This window comes from Marmota monax, unplaced genomic scaffold, assembly GCF_021218885.2.
Source record: "Marmota monax isolate L192 unplaced genomic scaffold, Marmota_monax_Labrador192_F-V1.1 WCK01_AAM20220418_F8-fsc00163, whole genome shotgun sequence".
NCBI lineage: Eukaryota > Metazoa > Chordata > Mammalia > Rodentia > Sciuridae > Marmota > Marmota monax.
The window spans coordinates 3,092,676-3,108,431 of NW_026693660.1; the positions used below are offsets into that span (position 1 = coordinate 3,092,676).

Sequence of the window (15,756 nt, forward strand, 5' to 3'; positions counted from 1 at the left end):
GTACAAAAGAAAATGAAAACAGAATTTAAAAGATCAACTAAACATAAAACAAGACAGTAATGCAGGAAATGAGGACAAAAAATTATAAGGGATATAGAAAACAAATAGAAAAAAGATAAGGATATAGCAAAATGATAAAATTTCCTCCTTATTAGCAAATATTTAAATGTAAATGGATTAAACTCACCAACCAAAAGATGGAGGTTAACAGCTTGGATAAAAACATGATCCAACTATTTGCTGCCTATAAGAGACTTCAGATCCAAAGACACAAATAGGTGAAAGTGAAAGAATGAAAAGAGAGTCACAAAAATAGTATCCAAAAATGATCAAGATTGGTATATAGTATTAAACAAAAATAATTTAAACTAAAAAGTTTATGAGACAGAGAATAATAATATATATTAATAAAAGGTTTAGTACAGCAAGAAGATACAACAGTTGTAAATATGCACCTAATAGATCATTAAAGCACATGAAGCAGACACTGACAGAATTGAAGGGAGACGTAGACAGCTCAACAGAGACTTCAATACTCAACCACACAGAAGGTAAAAGGAAAATAGAGGACTTACACAACATAATAACTCAGCTGAGTCTAACACACATATACAGAACATTCTACCACCAACATACTCTTCTCAAGTGCACCTGGGACACTTTCTAAGATAGACTATATGTTGTTAGGTCATAAGTTTAGTCTCAGTAGATTTTAAAAAATAGCTAATATACAAGGTATTTTTTTTAACCACAATGGAATGAAGTTAGAAATCAATAACAAAAATTAACTAGAAAAATCACAAGTTTGTGGAAATGAAATAATACACTCTTAAAGAACAAATGGGTCAAAAAATTAGAATAAAACAAAAGAATGAAAATGAAAACAGCAATTAGAGCTTATGGGTTAAAGTGAAGGCAATGCTAAATGGGAAATTTATAGCTATTAGGAAATAAGTGAACTAAAAAGTGGATTCTTTGTAAGATCAACAAAACTGACAAAGCTTTATTTAATGAGAGGACTAAGAAAAAGAAGACTCAAGATATTAAAATTAGAAATGAAAGTGGGGATTTTATTACCAATTCTATAGAAATAAAATGATTGTAAGAGGAGGTTATGCACAATTGTTTACCAACAAATTGGATAGCTTAGATGAAATGGACAAATTCCTAGAAACAGAAAACCGACTAAGACTAAATTATGAAGAAGTGTGAAATATGACCCAACCTATAACTAATAAGGGGATTTAATAAAAAATTAAAAATCTCCCCACAAAGTAAAGCTCTGGACCTGATGGCTTCACTGGTAAATACAGCCACATGCAAAAAACCCATACCAATACACAAAAAAACTTTGAAAAATTGAAAAGAAGAAAATACTTTTTAACTTTTCTGTAAGGCCAAAATTACCTTAATCCAAAGTCAGAAAAGATATCATGAGAAAAGAAATCTACAGAGCAATATTCTTTAACATTGATGTAAAACTCATCAATAAAATACTAGGAAAGAACCAAATAAACAACAAAACAAAACAAATTCAGCAGCACATTAAGAGTTTGTGCCAAGGATTCATTTCTGAGATGCAAAGATTTTTCAACATACAATAATTGACCACTGTAATATACCACATTAACAGAATGAAGAAAAAAAATCCACAAGATCATCTCAATTAATGCAGAGAAAGCGTTTGACAAAACCCAACACCCTTTTATCATAAGAAAGACTCAGTAACTAGCAATAGAAGGAAACTACTTCAACATAATAAAAGCCATATATGAAAAAAGCCACACAGTCAACAGCACACTTGGTGAAAAATTGAAAGCTTTTTCTCTAAGATCAGATATAAAACAAATAATTCTGATTTTTCCATTTCTGTTCAACACAGTACTGGAAGCTCTAACCAAAATAAGTAGGCAAGAAAAAGAAGCAAAAAAAAAAAAAAACATACAAGGCAGAAAAATAAAATTATCTCTTTTCACAGACTGTATGATCGTATATGTAGAAAGCCCTAAAGGTTCCCTCTCTCTCTCTCTCTCTCTCTCTCTCTCTCTCACACACACACACACACACACACAGTTAGACTGAATAAATAAATTCGGAAAATTGCGGGATACAAAGTCAGTTGAATTTCTATTAATTAATAATGAACAATCTGGAAAGAAAGTTACCAAAATGTTTATATTTACAATAGCATCAAAAAGAATAAAATAGGAATTAACCAATAAGGTGAAAGATTCATTTTGTACAATGAAAACTGCAAATATTTCTGAAATAAATTAAAGACAGGGATGGGAATAGGAAAGACAGAATGAATTGGACATAACTTTCCCATATTTATATATGAATACATGACCAATGAAACTCCATATCATGTACCACCACAAGAATTGGATCCTAATTAGAATAAGTTATATACTCCATGTATGTATAATATGTCAAAACATACTATACTGTCATGTATATCTAAAAAGAACAAATATTTTAAAACTCAAAAAAAATTTTTAAAAAGAAATTAAAGACAGAGATAAATGGAAACACACGCCCTCTTCATGGACTGGAATATTAAGATGTCAACACTACCCAATCTCCTGATTCAGTGCAGTCTCCCTCAAAATCTCAATGACATTTTTTTTGCAGAAATTGAAAAACCCAATTTAAAATCAGCATACTATAGTGTTGCAGCCACATCAATGTGGCTAAATTCACAATAGCCAAACTATGGAACCAACATAGATGTCCTTCAACAGATGAATGGATAAAGAAAATGTGGCATATATTCACAGTGGAATATTACTTAGCCTTAAAGAAGAGTGAAATGATGGCATTTGCAGGTAAATGGATGGAGCTGGAGAATATCATGCTAAGTGAAATAAGCCAATCCAAAAAACCAAAGACTGAATTTTTTCTCTGATATATGGATGTTAATTCACACTAATTGGGGGTGGCTAGGGAAAAATAGAGGTACTTTGGATTAGGTAGAGAGGAGTGAAGGGAGGGGAGGGGACATGGGGGTAGCAAGGATGGTAGAATGAAACATACATTATTATCCTATGTGCATATATGACTATAGACTGGTGTGATTCAACGTCATGTACAAGCAGAAGAATGAGAAGTTACACTCCATTTATGTATGATGTATCAAAATGTATTCTATGGTCATGTATAACTAATTAGAACAAATTAAAAAATCTAAAAAAAATCCCATCCTAAAATTCATAAGGAATCTCAAGGGATTTCAAATAACTGAAATAATCTTGAAGAACAAACTGAAAGAGTCACATTTCCTGGTTTTTGAAACTTCCTACAAGGTCACAGTAATCAAAACTGCATGTTATTGGCAAACAGCTATGAAATGGAATAGAAAGCCCAGAAATAAACCCTTTTCGTATGATTAAATCATTTTGATCAAGGCACTAAGACCATGCAATGAGGGAAGGGCATTCTTTTCAACAAATGGTTTGGGCAAACTGTATATCCACATGCAGAGGAATGAAGCTGGACCCTTATCCAACATCATCAACACAAATTATTTCTAAATGGGTAAAACACTTAAGTATAAACCTACAACTATAAAATTCTCAGTGTGGGGGCTGGGGATGTGGCTCAAGTGGTAACACGCTTGCCTGGCATGTGTAGGGCACTGGGTTCCATCCTCAGCACCACATAAAAATAAAATAAAGATGTTGTGTCCTCCAAAAACTAAAAAATAAACATTAAAAAATTCTCTCTCTCTCTCTCTCTTTAAAAAAAATTTCTCAGTGTGGCTTTGTTGTGCCTTGGTAATTTCTTTCTATTGTTTTCTATTGCTTGGTAGAAAACAGAGGAAAATCTTCATTACATTGGCCTCAGCAATGATATTTTGGGTATGACACCAAAGGCGAGACAAAAAGAAAAAAACAGACAAATTGGACTTTGTGAAAGATTTTTAAATTTGTCCATCAAAAGACTCTCTCAACAGGTTAGAAAGCAACCCACAAAATGAGGGAGAATGTTTGCAAACCACATGTCTGATCAGGGATTAGTATTTCAAATGTATAGAGAACCCCTAAAACTCAACAACAACAGCAAACAATCCAATTGAAAAATGGATAAAGCATTTGAATAGACATTTATCTAAAGGAAGAAGATATACAAATGACTAATAAGCACATTAAAAATGCTTGAAATCATTAATCATTAAGGAACTGCAAATCAAAACCACAATGAGATACCATATCACGTCTATTACCCCTGCCATCCTGATACAGGTGACAAATGTTAGCATGAAGGTGGAGAAATGACCACCCTGTCACTCTCGATGGGAATGGAAAACAGTACAGCCTTATAGAAAAAGTATGATGGTTCCTCAAAAAATTTAAAAAAGAATTACCATATGACCCAGCAATTTCACTTCTGGAGCTACATCCCCAGTCCTTTCTGTTTGAGTTTATACCCCAAAGAATCGAAATTAGCATCTCAAAGAGATATCTGTACACCACTTTCTTATCAGCATTAGTCACATAGCCGGAAGGTGGAAGGAGCCCAAGTGTGCATTGAAGGATGAATGGATACACAAATATATCACATATGGACAATGGAAAGTTATTCAGCTTTAAAAAGGAAAGGAATTCTGACACATACTACAACACAGATAAATCTTAGGGGCATTAGGCTGAGCAAAGTAAGTCAAGCATGAAAAGACAAATGCTATGTGATTTCATTTCTGTGAGGCACCTAGAGTAGTCCAAATCATACAGAGAGACTGTAGAGTGATGGTAGCCGGTGGCTGGGGTGCAAAGGGGAGAATGAGGAGTTACTGGTATTGGGAGTACAGTTTCTGTTTATAAGATGGAGAGAGCTGGTGATGGCTGCACAACCCAATTTACTGAGGGGCTAAGCCCCAGGGTTCCAGAGAACAAGCCCAGAAGATCATGGAAATGCCACCAATGTCCTCACCTGGATAGATCCTGAAGAATCCAGTTGCGCTGCCAAAATACTGCCAGGTCAATGTAGGGTCTCTCTGAAAATTCTCCACAAAAACAGGGTTCAGGGCTTCAGACATGTAGACTCCATTTAAAATATCTGGATCTGAAGGGCAAGATGATAGAAAGAACTTCAGGGGTGACTAAGGTGCAAGCAGAAGTAGCCAAATCCTCACATGCTAAATGGACATGCGCATGCACACACACACACACACACACACACACACCCTCTAGTCCAGAGACTGAGTTCTTTCCCTACTATGGTACTATGGTTTGGATGTATTTGAGGGTGTCCTCAAAGGTTCATATGCTACAAGTTTGGCCTCCAATGCAGCAATTTGAGAGGTGGTGGAGTTTGGTGGGAAGCAATTGAGTTACTGAGGGCACTGCCTTGGGAAGGAATTTTTGTAGTTCTTATATGGCCCTGGTTGGTTCTTAAAGGGGATTTTTATAAAAGAACAAGATTGGCTCCTCCCTACTCTTTTTTTTTTTGGTACTGGGATGCTCTACCACTGAGATACACCCCCAGGTCTTTTTATTTTTTATTTTGAGACAGGGTCTTGCTAAGTTGCTTAGGGCTTCACTAAGTTGCTGAGACTGGTCTTAAACTTGTGATCCTCCCAAGTCTCTGGGATTACAGGCAAGCACCACCATGACCAGCTCCTCCCCACTCTTTGACTTCCAGTCTCATGGGCACTTCCACCATGATGCCATCCACCATGATATGACACACTCTGGCCCCCCGCCCAGTGCCAGTACTATGTTGTTTGGACTTTTAGCTTTCAAAAATGTGAGCTAAGTAAACTTCTTTTCTTTATAAGTTACTCGGTCTCAGATATCTTGTTCTACCAATGAAAACAGACCAATACACCATACTGTGTAGAATAATTTCTTTACTCATCCTTAGTTAAGGAGATTGGAGAGACAATTTATAGCCTGCAGTGCTACTCAGGCAAAGGAGGCAAATTCGTTGATAACACCAGTATCACCACCCCCACCCTCACAACTACCAAAATAGTTCCAAGAGAGTGATAGCCCATGGGAGCTGTGGTGGCAACCTTTGTTGTACACGTTGGTGGGCAGCTGCACATTGCTGATGGAGGTGTTCACACGCAGATTGCTGAAGTGTGCGTTGGACTCCAGGACAAACTCGGCTCCCAGCTCCACATAGTTGCCATTCTCATCCTTCTCATTGATCAAGACTGAGTTGTAGTAGTCAAACTAGGGACAGAGGGGCATCAACCCAAGAGAAACAGAAGACACGGGGGACACTGAGTCAGAGAGAAGGAAATGACTAAGTCAGAAGGATGTGAAAGAGAACTGGACAAACTGGTGGCCAAGTTCAGGGTGATGTGGGGACGACACATGTCCAGATAACTGGAGCTGAGGACACTTCAGAGTAGTTTTTGGTGTAACTTGTCCTGATTATTGCCAGGTTGTCTGCTTGGTTTAGTGTGGGTCAGAGACAGAGTCAGAGGCAGGCAGATAGAGATTCAAGGAGAGACAGAGACAAAGAGCCTCATCAACACCATTAGTTTTCTTCAGGGTGGGAAGGGTGCTGGAGACCAGAATGGTGCCCAGGTGGCCCTGTGCCCTCAGCCTGTGGTTCCCATGTACCTCTCTGAGGGACAGTGGTCTTATTTCTGTCTCTTCCACAAAGTGTGGGAGGGTCCACTTGGATTAGTACCCATAGATCCATAACCAGCCTGGCCTCCCATTTCCTCCATACTACAGGGTCACACCCCTGTGGGGTGTGCAACACCCCACACCCCTCCAAGCTCCAGCTCCCAACGCTGCAGCCAGCATTAACTTTCTAAAGCCCATGTCCAGTCATGTCTCCCCTAGCTCCCTCCCTCCAGGCTTACCATTCCTTGCAGAAGGAAAACCAGATCCTGAGCCTGGCATTCAAGGTTCCTACCATATCTCCCATCACCTCTCCAAGGCCATGTTCTGAGTCGCCTTTCTCTGGACACAAAGCGGGCTACCCACTGCTTCCTTTCTGTCTTCTCTTTTCCCTTAGCCTAACAACTCTCCTCCAGGCCTTGCCTGCCCAAATCCACACAACCTGTGGCCCAGGCCTTGTGCAGCTGCCTGCAGGAGTTTCTGGTGGCCCTCCCTCATCTAGTCCTCATTCTCCTATTGCCTGGTTGACCTATCCTTGTGGACTGGTCACATGCCTTCCATGAGGGCAATGTGAACTATGAGCTTCCTGAGGTCAAGACTATGCCCACTCTTGAGCTCAGGGCTTGGCTTTGCCCATGGGGGCGTACAGTATGTTTTACAAAATGAGTGGATCACCACTGTATACTCCACCCTTGTATCCAGTATCAGGCAGCTGGATCTAGTCACCCTTGGTGGCCACTGGGCGTGTGGTTGTTAAACCCTCCAGCGCCAGTTCTGGCAGAGGACTTACCACCAGAGATGCGTTGAACTCATGGTTCAGGTCTGCCTCCTCAGCAGCCTCCACCAGACTCTAAGGGACGGGAAGGCAAAGGGGACAGAGAATGGGTAAAGGGGGTCATGGGTCCCTAATAGGTTAACCATAGGATCACCATGTACCCCAACAATTCCATTCCTAGCTGCTACCTGAAGCCAAGCACCCTTGCTCTCCTCCTCTCCTCTCTCATTCCTTTGGCCATGAGGAACCACTTTCATGGTCCCCAAGTGATCTGGGGAGCAGAGGTACTTATACTGATGGGCCCTGTGCTAAGGAGACTTTGTCACCAGAATTCCACCAAGCTTAGCCGGGCCAGGTAGGAACAGAATGTCTCCAACCCTGGCATGAAGTGTCCACTTAAGGAATCCTGGTTGGTGTGAACCAACAGATACAGCAGAGCTTGAGAGGCACAGGCCCACACTCCTCTGCGCAGGAATCAGACCATCCCAAACCAGTGCGGTCTCTGAAAGGACTGATAAGACCAGCCACATCCTCTGGGAAGCCCTGAGAACAAAGAGAGAAGAAATGGGGCTGGGAGGTGGGCTGGCAAACCTTGACAGCTTCGACCTTCCTGCGTAGCATGTTCTCCATGTCCTCCGAGAACTTCCTCACCAGCTCCAGGCCATCCACCTCCTCGATCTGCAGACTGGACTCCACATCCTTGTATTTCTGTTCAGGGCAAAGTGGGAGCAATGGGCACACTTTGTTCTGTATGGGGATGCTTGTGCCTGACTACATGTGGCCTCCACCCTCTAGGCAAGTGTATTCCACATGCAAAGCCTGGTTCACTCAGCTGGAGGGAAGGTCAGGACCTCTCTTCTTTGCATAATAGCACCAATAATAATAATAGCTGCCTCTTTTCAAATGCCCTCGGTCAATGAACTTGACCAAGGTCAATAGCCATTGAGCAGGGCAGCCTGGATGGGACCAAGGCTCCCAGAATTCCATGCCCACTGGAATGGGCATTGAGGATCACTGCCTGACAAACTGTCAGTGAGCCCAGGAGAGCCTGGAGAACTGGGTTCAAATTCACTTTCTGGGCCCAGGAGAGACCATTTCCCACTGAGTATTCATGAATGCCTGTTTAACTAGCTCTTCAGTCTGTTGGCCCTGTGACTTTAGGCAAATCACTCAGTTTCCTCGCCTGTAAGACTGATGTTTCCATGCCTTAGAGAAGGCTCTAGAACGTGGAGACTCTAAAAAATGTTTTTACCTAAAACTGCCACACAATTACTGCTCTGTCTTCCTCACCTGGGGCTGGAGGGTGCAAATGAGAAAATCAAATGAGTTGGTGTTTGCCACATAGGTATTATGAGGGGAAGCTGGGGTCTTAGCTGTCATTGTGGGGGTGGCAAGTGGTGGGGGGTCCAAGGACTGTAGGGAAGGGGAGATAAGAGAGCGAGGACTGCAGTGTGGACACGGGCAGGCATGGAAGCTGCGATTCGGCCTCACTTATGAGATGTGAAGATGCCTCATGGAACTGTGGTGAGAAATCCATTGTGAACATAAAGCTCTGACTGCATGGGAATGATAGAGAAGGTGAGCTATTATTAAAACTGCTCTGGGAGTTTTAACTCCTAGAGAAAATGAAGTTTCTTATTATCTGGCACAAGGACAGGCTAGCCATACATCTGCACAAAAAGAACTGAACAGATAAAGGATGGAGGTGCTGCAGCCCTGTCTCCTCCACGAGGGCTTTCTGCCTGTGGGCTCAGACCACTGCTAGGGCACCACGTGGGCACTCCAGCTCCTGGACATGGCTGTGGGCCTGAGGGCAGGAGGTAAGGACCACTCTTTCTGCCCACCCACTTCTACCTAGGGCCCTTGCACTGTCCTTTGAGGCTCCGCTGCCCCCTCCTCCTGCCTGCCTCCCTCTATCATGTGTTAGACCTGCACCCAAGTCTGCCCACACACTGCTCCCCTTAGTTTTGAGCAGCCTTTCTGCCCACCCAATGAGGCTCTTGCGGGTCTAGTTCCATGTTGACATCAGCTTCCCAAGGAGCTAACTGACCATGCCACCATACTGTCCCCGTTGACTGGCTCTGGAGTTGAGCAAATTATTCACCTCCCTGGGCCTTGGTTTCCTTATCTGAAAATGAGGAATTTGGACTAGATGGTCTCCAAGACCCTTCAAAGTACTGACATTTGAGGACTCTGCTTCTCTACCAGGGAGGAGACCTGACTGACTGCCCTCTGACCTTGACCACCCCATGATCAGTTACTGACCTTCTGCAGCAAGAGGGAGCCGGAGTATCTGGTCACGGTGTCATACAGGCCCCGGCCAAAGGTTTCTGCCCACAGCTTCACTCTGCCAGGGATGAAAGTCAGTGTGTGTACGCGCACACAGAGACACAGGCCTCCAGGTGCACGCATGTGCAAAGCAAGTGTCTCACACAGACACACACGGGCACAAGCACACAGAAATACACATGATACACACAGAAATCCATGCACAGGTATGGGTATACACACACACACACACTAACACACACTCAGAAACACACACACACAGAGAGCTCTTGTCCCTCTTCCTGGCCCTGAAGCTGTAGCCCTGGCCAAGGCAGAAGACTGGAGAACCCATCAGGGCCAGCAGCTGCACCAGGGTTCAGTGACTCCCGCTGCCTGGCTGGTTCTCCTGTTGAAGATCACAGGACAAATGAGTCTACAACCAAGTTTGACCCCAAGGCCTCTGGAGCTGGTTTTTTTTTTTTTGAGTAGAAAAAGGGGAGGAGAGGAAGGGAAGAGGTGATGCACAGGTTCAGGCAGGGTGGGGAAGACCCCAAGAACAAAACTGGAACTTCCTGGGCACAGCTGCGAGTCTCGATGAGCCATTTATACTTGTGTTTACTTACTCAAGGTCACTGGGGACCACTGAGCCTTCCTCAGAGATAGCATGAGGAGAGGGGCCAGGGGGAAAGGCTCCAAGTGGCTTTCCTGAGGCCCAGGGCAGGGCAGGCTGGAAGGGTGAAAGGAGGCCACACCTAGGTCTTGGGTAGGCTGCTGGTAGGGAAATCCTGACCTCTTCTCCACTCCCCAGAAGTACACTGAGATCCTGATATCTGGGAAGGTCCAGGGGTCCTGAGGTTCTCCAGATGGAGCAAATGGGATTGGTCTGTGTGATCATTCCAAGATCAGCATTTAATCAGTGACTCAACCAAAATTTATCGAGGTCTTATTATGTGCACAGCCTAGGGTGACACCACAGTGCAAAACCTTCACTCGGGAAACAGCCCTTCCCATATAGATAGCATAATATAAATCTGAAGGGGGTCCCATGGAGCTGGGGGAGTGGCAGTTATGGTAAGGGAAGATTTCCTGCGGGGGGGGGGGTATCTGAGGTCAGCGTTATGAGCTTTGGTAAAGCTTAGCCTGGCAAAGAGATTTGGAAGAGGATTCTAGGTAGAGAGTACAGAAGAGCTTGGAAGAATAAAAGGTGATTCCAAGTTTCCAGCTTGGGTTGTTGAGCTCATAGTGGTATCACCAAATAAAAATAAAAAACATCAGGAAGATCAGGAGCACGTTGGGAAGGCGGATGGTGTGACTTGGGTTACAGGGCTGTGGAGCGCCAATGGGTAAATTGTGCACTGCCCAACTCCAGACAGCACCAATCCCGTTGTATATTGAAAGACATGAACTTGAGGTTTAAAACCTCACGTGATATTCAGAAAGAGATGTGCACAGGCATTGGAAATGTGAGTTTCAAGAGACAGGATTGTGAGCCAGTCAGTACATGAGCAGAAATTGCATTCTGAGGGTAGAGGAGTTTTCGCAAGGAGAATGTATAGCATAAGAAGATCCGTGAAAGACGCCAAATGTTGGGGAGTGCCAACAATTTCAGGGGCATGAAGAAGGAAAGGGGCACTTTAAGAAGACAACAAGTAACTCAGAAGCCCCCAGGAAACCAGGAGAGTGTGACAATATGGAAGTTGGGACTTTGGGGTTCAATAAAAGTGGGTAGCATCTAAAGCAACGGGGTCCTGGCAAAACTTAGATTTGGGAGGGCGGGCGGTGAAGACTGGAGGCTGAGCGGAGCTTGACATGAGCGGGGTGAAGGGTCTTTGGGGTGGGAAAGACTGAAAAGAAGAACTCAGCAGGAGAGAGAGGGAAGACACAGGGGGAGAGGAGGGTGGGGAGAAGGCTGGGAGGAGGATGTTTGCAGGCTGCCATCTCAGCCTGCTGTTGAGTTTCCTACATAGACTGCCTGCCCTTGGGTTCTCCTCTGCAGAGAACTGGATTCCGGCCATCTGGACTTGGCCCTCAGCCTGTTCCTGGAGTTTGCCTTCTACTATTAATTGGTGTGCATTCTGGGGATGTAAAGTATTAACAGCTCCCCCAGCAACATCAAAGTATTAACATCTTCCTCAGCAACGCGCACCGTTGTAGAGCCGGCAGTGGGTGTCATGGTAAAAAGCAAACCCAGGCTGAGTTCAAATTCTGGCACTTGCATTTACTGGACTTGCAAACTTACAAGAGTATCTAACCTCTCTGAGCCTCTGTACCCTCAAAAGCAAACTAGAAATTATATCACTCATCTCACTGAATTGCGGAAAGGGTTACAGGAGTCATGGGTGAAGCACCTAGCACAGTGCTGGGCCGAGAACAAGGAGGGGGATACCACTTGAGGGAAACCAAATCCACTGCTACTCAAGATCAAGTACAAACTCTGTGCATTGTTTGGGCTCCCCCATCCCCACCTCTGTTCAGGCATGTATTTGGTAACTGGATGTACTGATAGCCTGGCTGTCATGCTGGGCTCAGGTGGCTGGACTTAGATGTGGACTGGGAAGTCAACACGTTTAGTCTAGAATGTTCTACTCCCCACATGTAGTGGGAATTCCTAGGACTAAAAAATAAACACTCCAGGGATATCACACAGTAATTTATACCAAGGTATGAATGACTGACACTAGAGTCTTACCTGGAGCTGGTCTTAATGGTGGGGTATAGAATTAAGGCCTGGAAGGAAGCAAAAAGTCATAGAAAGGGAAGAAGGAGGCCACAGGGACAGGAGTGTGAGTCAGCACACGAACATAAATTGACATTCTGAAGGCAGAGGGACTCTCTCAAGGAGAATGTCTAGCATAAAAAGATCTTTGAGAGATGCCTGATCCTGAACACGCCACCTTCTGTTCGCATGAGCCATTCTGTCAGTTTAGAACTGCCTTCCCCTTTCAGGATGTCACATTACAAGTTTCCCAACAAATCCTCTGGGCAGCCATGACCATCTCTTTAAGGGTCTACACAACACCCCTCCGCGCAGCCTCGTTAGGCAGCCATCCTGGAAAGGGCATCAGCCCTGCAGGGGCTGGACCTGCAACTTGCCATGCTAACAAGGTCAGAGCGGGAAGATCAGTTCTACTTAAAGCCATCAGACAGACTCTGGGGACTCCAAAATCAGCAGAGATTTGGGGAGGAGAGGAGGGCAGGGAAGAAAAGGCCTTGAGAGCAAGACAGTGGGCAGGAGCAGCCCCCAGGAGAGTGGAGAGGGAAGGGAGTAGAGGATGGAGGGGTGCTGTGGGAAGGAAGGGAAGCATAAGGGGTTTTCTGGGGGGAGGCTGAACTTCATGCTTACGTTTCCAGAGGAATCTTGGTCTGACCCCATGTGGGGGCCAGAGAAGTGCTGGACAGCAGCAGCCACAGGATGACTGTGGTCTTCTGCAGGAAGGCCCAGGCTCCTGGCTGCTGATGGCAGGGGGCCCAGTTGTATGTGAAGCCAGGGTTTGGGTAGAACCTGGGTAGCCCAGGCATGGTGATCCTGCTGGGGTCAGGATAGGGGGAGAGGAAAGAGCAGCCCCAGCCCATCAGCTCTCTGGCCTGCCTCCCAGATCCCTGGGAGGTCCAGAGCCTTCGGACTGCAGGACCCTGCAAGCCTAGAGGGCTCAGCCTCTCAGCTGGATCCTGGTAGGGGAGGTCTGCCCCACGGCTGCAGAGGAGCACACCTGACCAGCAGGCCTCCTGGAGAGGTTGTGACAAAATGGGCCTCTCTAATCCTCTGGCCTCTCCTCTAATCCCTGTCTGACAGCAGAGAGGGGGGTGAGCAGAAGGTGTGGGCAGTGACCTCAGCAGGATTACCCTGATCTCAGCTCATTCCATTAGGGGCTGCAGCATATCCTTCTGCTTTAAAGAGGCAGACCTGTACCAACAGAAGAGCTTCTGGACCCAAGAGGACCAGGATGCTATGAACCCAGCTAGGGGACAAAGGAAGGGCAGCTGGGTTTGTACAGTGGTCTGATTGACCAAGACTGTAGCAAACCTTCTCTTTGACTTCAGAGCAATCCTAGGAGGACAGAAGCATCAGCCCTGCTTGGCTGGGCCTCCAGAGGCTCTGGGAGCCTGAGATAGGGGTCGGCTCATGTTTCCAAGCCTGCTCCCTTTGGGCTAGGTCACATATAAGGTAATCTATGGGCCCCCACGCCCCACACCTTACTTGCTCATGGCTCTGGGAAAGGGACAGGTTTACTGTGAAGTTGATAGTGTTTTAGGTCCTCCCTCTTGCATGGACTCCTCCCTTTCCAGGGAGTTCCTACAGTCAAGTGTTTTTGTAAAATTTACAAAAGTCAGATAGTTTAATCACAATGAGTGAAGTCCCCTGTCTCTGCTTGCTGACTTCTTTGATTGTCCTTTAGTTGGGTTATGTTTGTTTGAATGACTGTGGGCATTTGCACTATCCAGCTCCGTGAAAGTTGAGTTGAGGAAACACTTAATTTGGGCTTAGTGGAATGTAGTTCGGTCACTCACAGTCACTTCCTTGAATAGACAAGTCATCTGCAATCACCCAGGACCATGCCCCCACCCCCAGGTCAAGTTGTATTGCCATGTGAATATGTACTACAGCGCCTACTGCTGGCTATATGTGGTAGGTCAGGGGAAAATAAGGCTCCAGGCCCAGAGCAGAAGCTCATCCAAAGAATCTGGTTCTCCTATAGGCCTAACCAAAACAAGAATTCTCTCCCATTAGGAAAAAGGTTGAGATTGATGGACATAATTGCAATCACACCGTACATTGATTTCTTTTCTGATGGCAATTATGTAAAACAGAATTGATCAACATTTTCATGTTTGTGAAATTGGTGGTGGTACAGTGTGAAGTGAAGCCACACACTATGCATCCCATGTGCTGGACTGCAGCTTCTTCTTAGAGTGACTGATTTGTCTTTCTTGAGGAAATCTGGTGGTTCCAGCAAAATGGTACGCAAAATTGCCACCAACGCAGTAAAATGCTTGAAGAAGCAAGTGTTCTAGTGACAAAACTCCTACACATATTCATCAATAAGTCAATGTTGTAGTATCAGAGGAATCTGGTTACACAGTTATGTGGCTCAATACAATGTGGCAGTGATTTTAAAAATGCATTTGAATTGTTCCTATGAACGCCTTCATTTCAGATTAATGTTGTATAACATTAACATGTCTCAGGACTACAAATCATACATATTTAGTATAAATACTACAGAGGTGTGTTGGGCGGTTTGTACATAAAAGAATATGTACTGTTTCTAGGCTTTGTGAGTTTTGTGGACTTCTTCAGCTTCTCAAAATTTGTAATTGGGAATGATTTTTTTAATTATAAATAAATTTTCACCCTTTCAATTTATTTTTTATGACAAAATTATATAACATAAAATTTGTAATTATTAATCATTATAAGGGTGTAACACAGTATTATTAAACACATTCACATTAGTGTGCAACAATCACCACCATCCATTTCCAAACTCTTTCATCTTATAGAACTGAAACTATGTGTCTGCATGTATACATATTGTGTGTGTGTGTCTGTGTGTGTGTCTGGTACTAGGGATTGAACCCAGGGGCAATTTACCACTGAGCTACATCCCAGCCCTTTTTATGGTTTTGAGACAGTGTCTCATTCAGTTGCTTAGGGCCTTAATAAGTTTCTGAGGCTGGCCTTGAACTTGCATCCTCTTTCCTCAACCTCCCAAGATTTTTGGATTACAAATGTACACCACCAGGCCCAGCTATATCTTTTTTTTTTTTTAAGAGACAGGGTCTTTCTCTGTTGCCCATTCTGGAGTACAGGGACTTTGCAGGCTATTCTCACTACTGATCTGTATATGAATTTTGACCTGCTCCATATGGAACTGCAACACTATACCTCTAAATAAGAGCTCCTTATACCCTGCTAGCCCCTGGAAATCACCAAATCACATTCTATTTTTGTGTGTGTGTGTGTGTGTGTATGTGTGTGGGTACCAGGGATTGAACCCAGGGCCACTTAACCACTGAGACATATCCCCAGCCTTTTCCAATATTTTATTTATAGACAGGTTCTCACTGAGTTGCTTAGGGCCTCACTAAATCACTGAGGCTGGCTTTGAAATCACCATCCTCCTGCCTTAG

General features: G+C 44.1%; 1 protein-coding gene across 1 annotated transcript in view; it reads right to left on the bottom strand.

Moving 5' to 3' along the window:
• Cacna2d4 (calcium voltage-gated channel auxiliary subunit alpha2delta 4) overlaps nucleotides 1-13,252 on the bottom strand; it is a 108,430-nt gene extending 95,178 nt beyond the window's left edge. The window contains exons 1-6 of the mRNA XM_046459834.2: nucleotides 12,968-13,252; nucleotides 9,622-9,703; nucleotides 7,948-8,064; nucleotides 7,372-7,431; nucleotides 6,017-6,179; nucleotides 4,933-5,064 (exon numbers count right to left, since the gene is read on the bottom strand). Of these exons, the coding sequence (XP_046315790.2) occupies nucleotides 4,933-5,064; nucleotides 6,017-6,179; nucleotides 7,372-7,431; nucleotides 7,948-8,064; nucleotides 9,622-9,703; nucleotides 12,968-13,197 (784 nt within the window). The 5' untranslated portion in view covers nucleotides 13,198-13,252. The remainder of the gene's footprint in view (nucleotides 1-4,932; nucleotides 5,065-6,016; nucleotides 6,180-7,371; nucleotides 7,432-7,947; nucleotides 8,065-9,621; nucleotides 9,704-12,967) is intronic.
• Nucleotides 13,253-15,756: the final 2,504 nt, after the last annotated feature.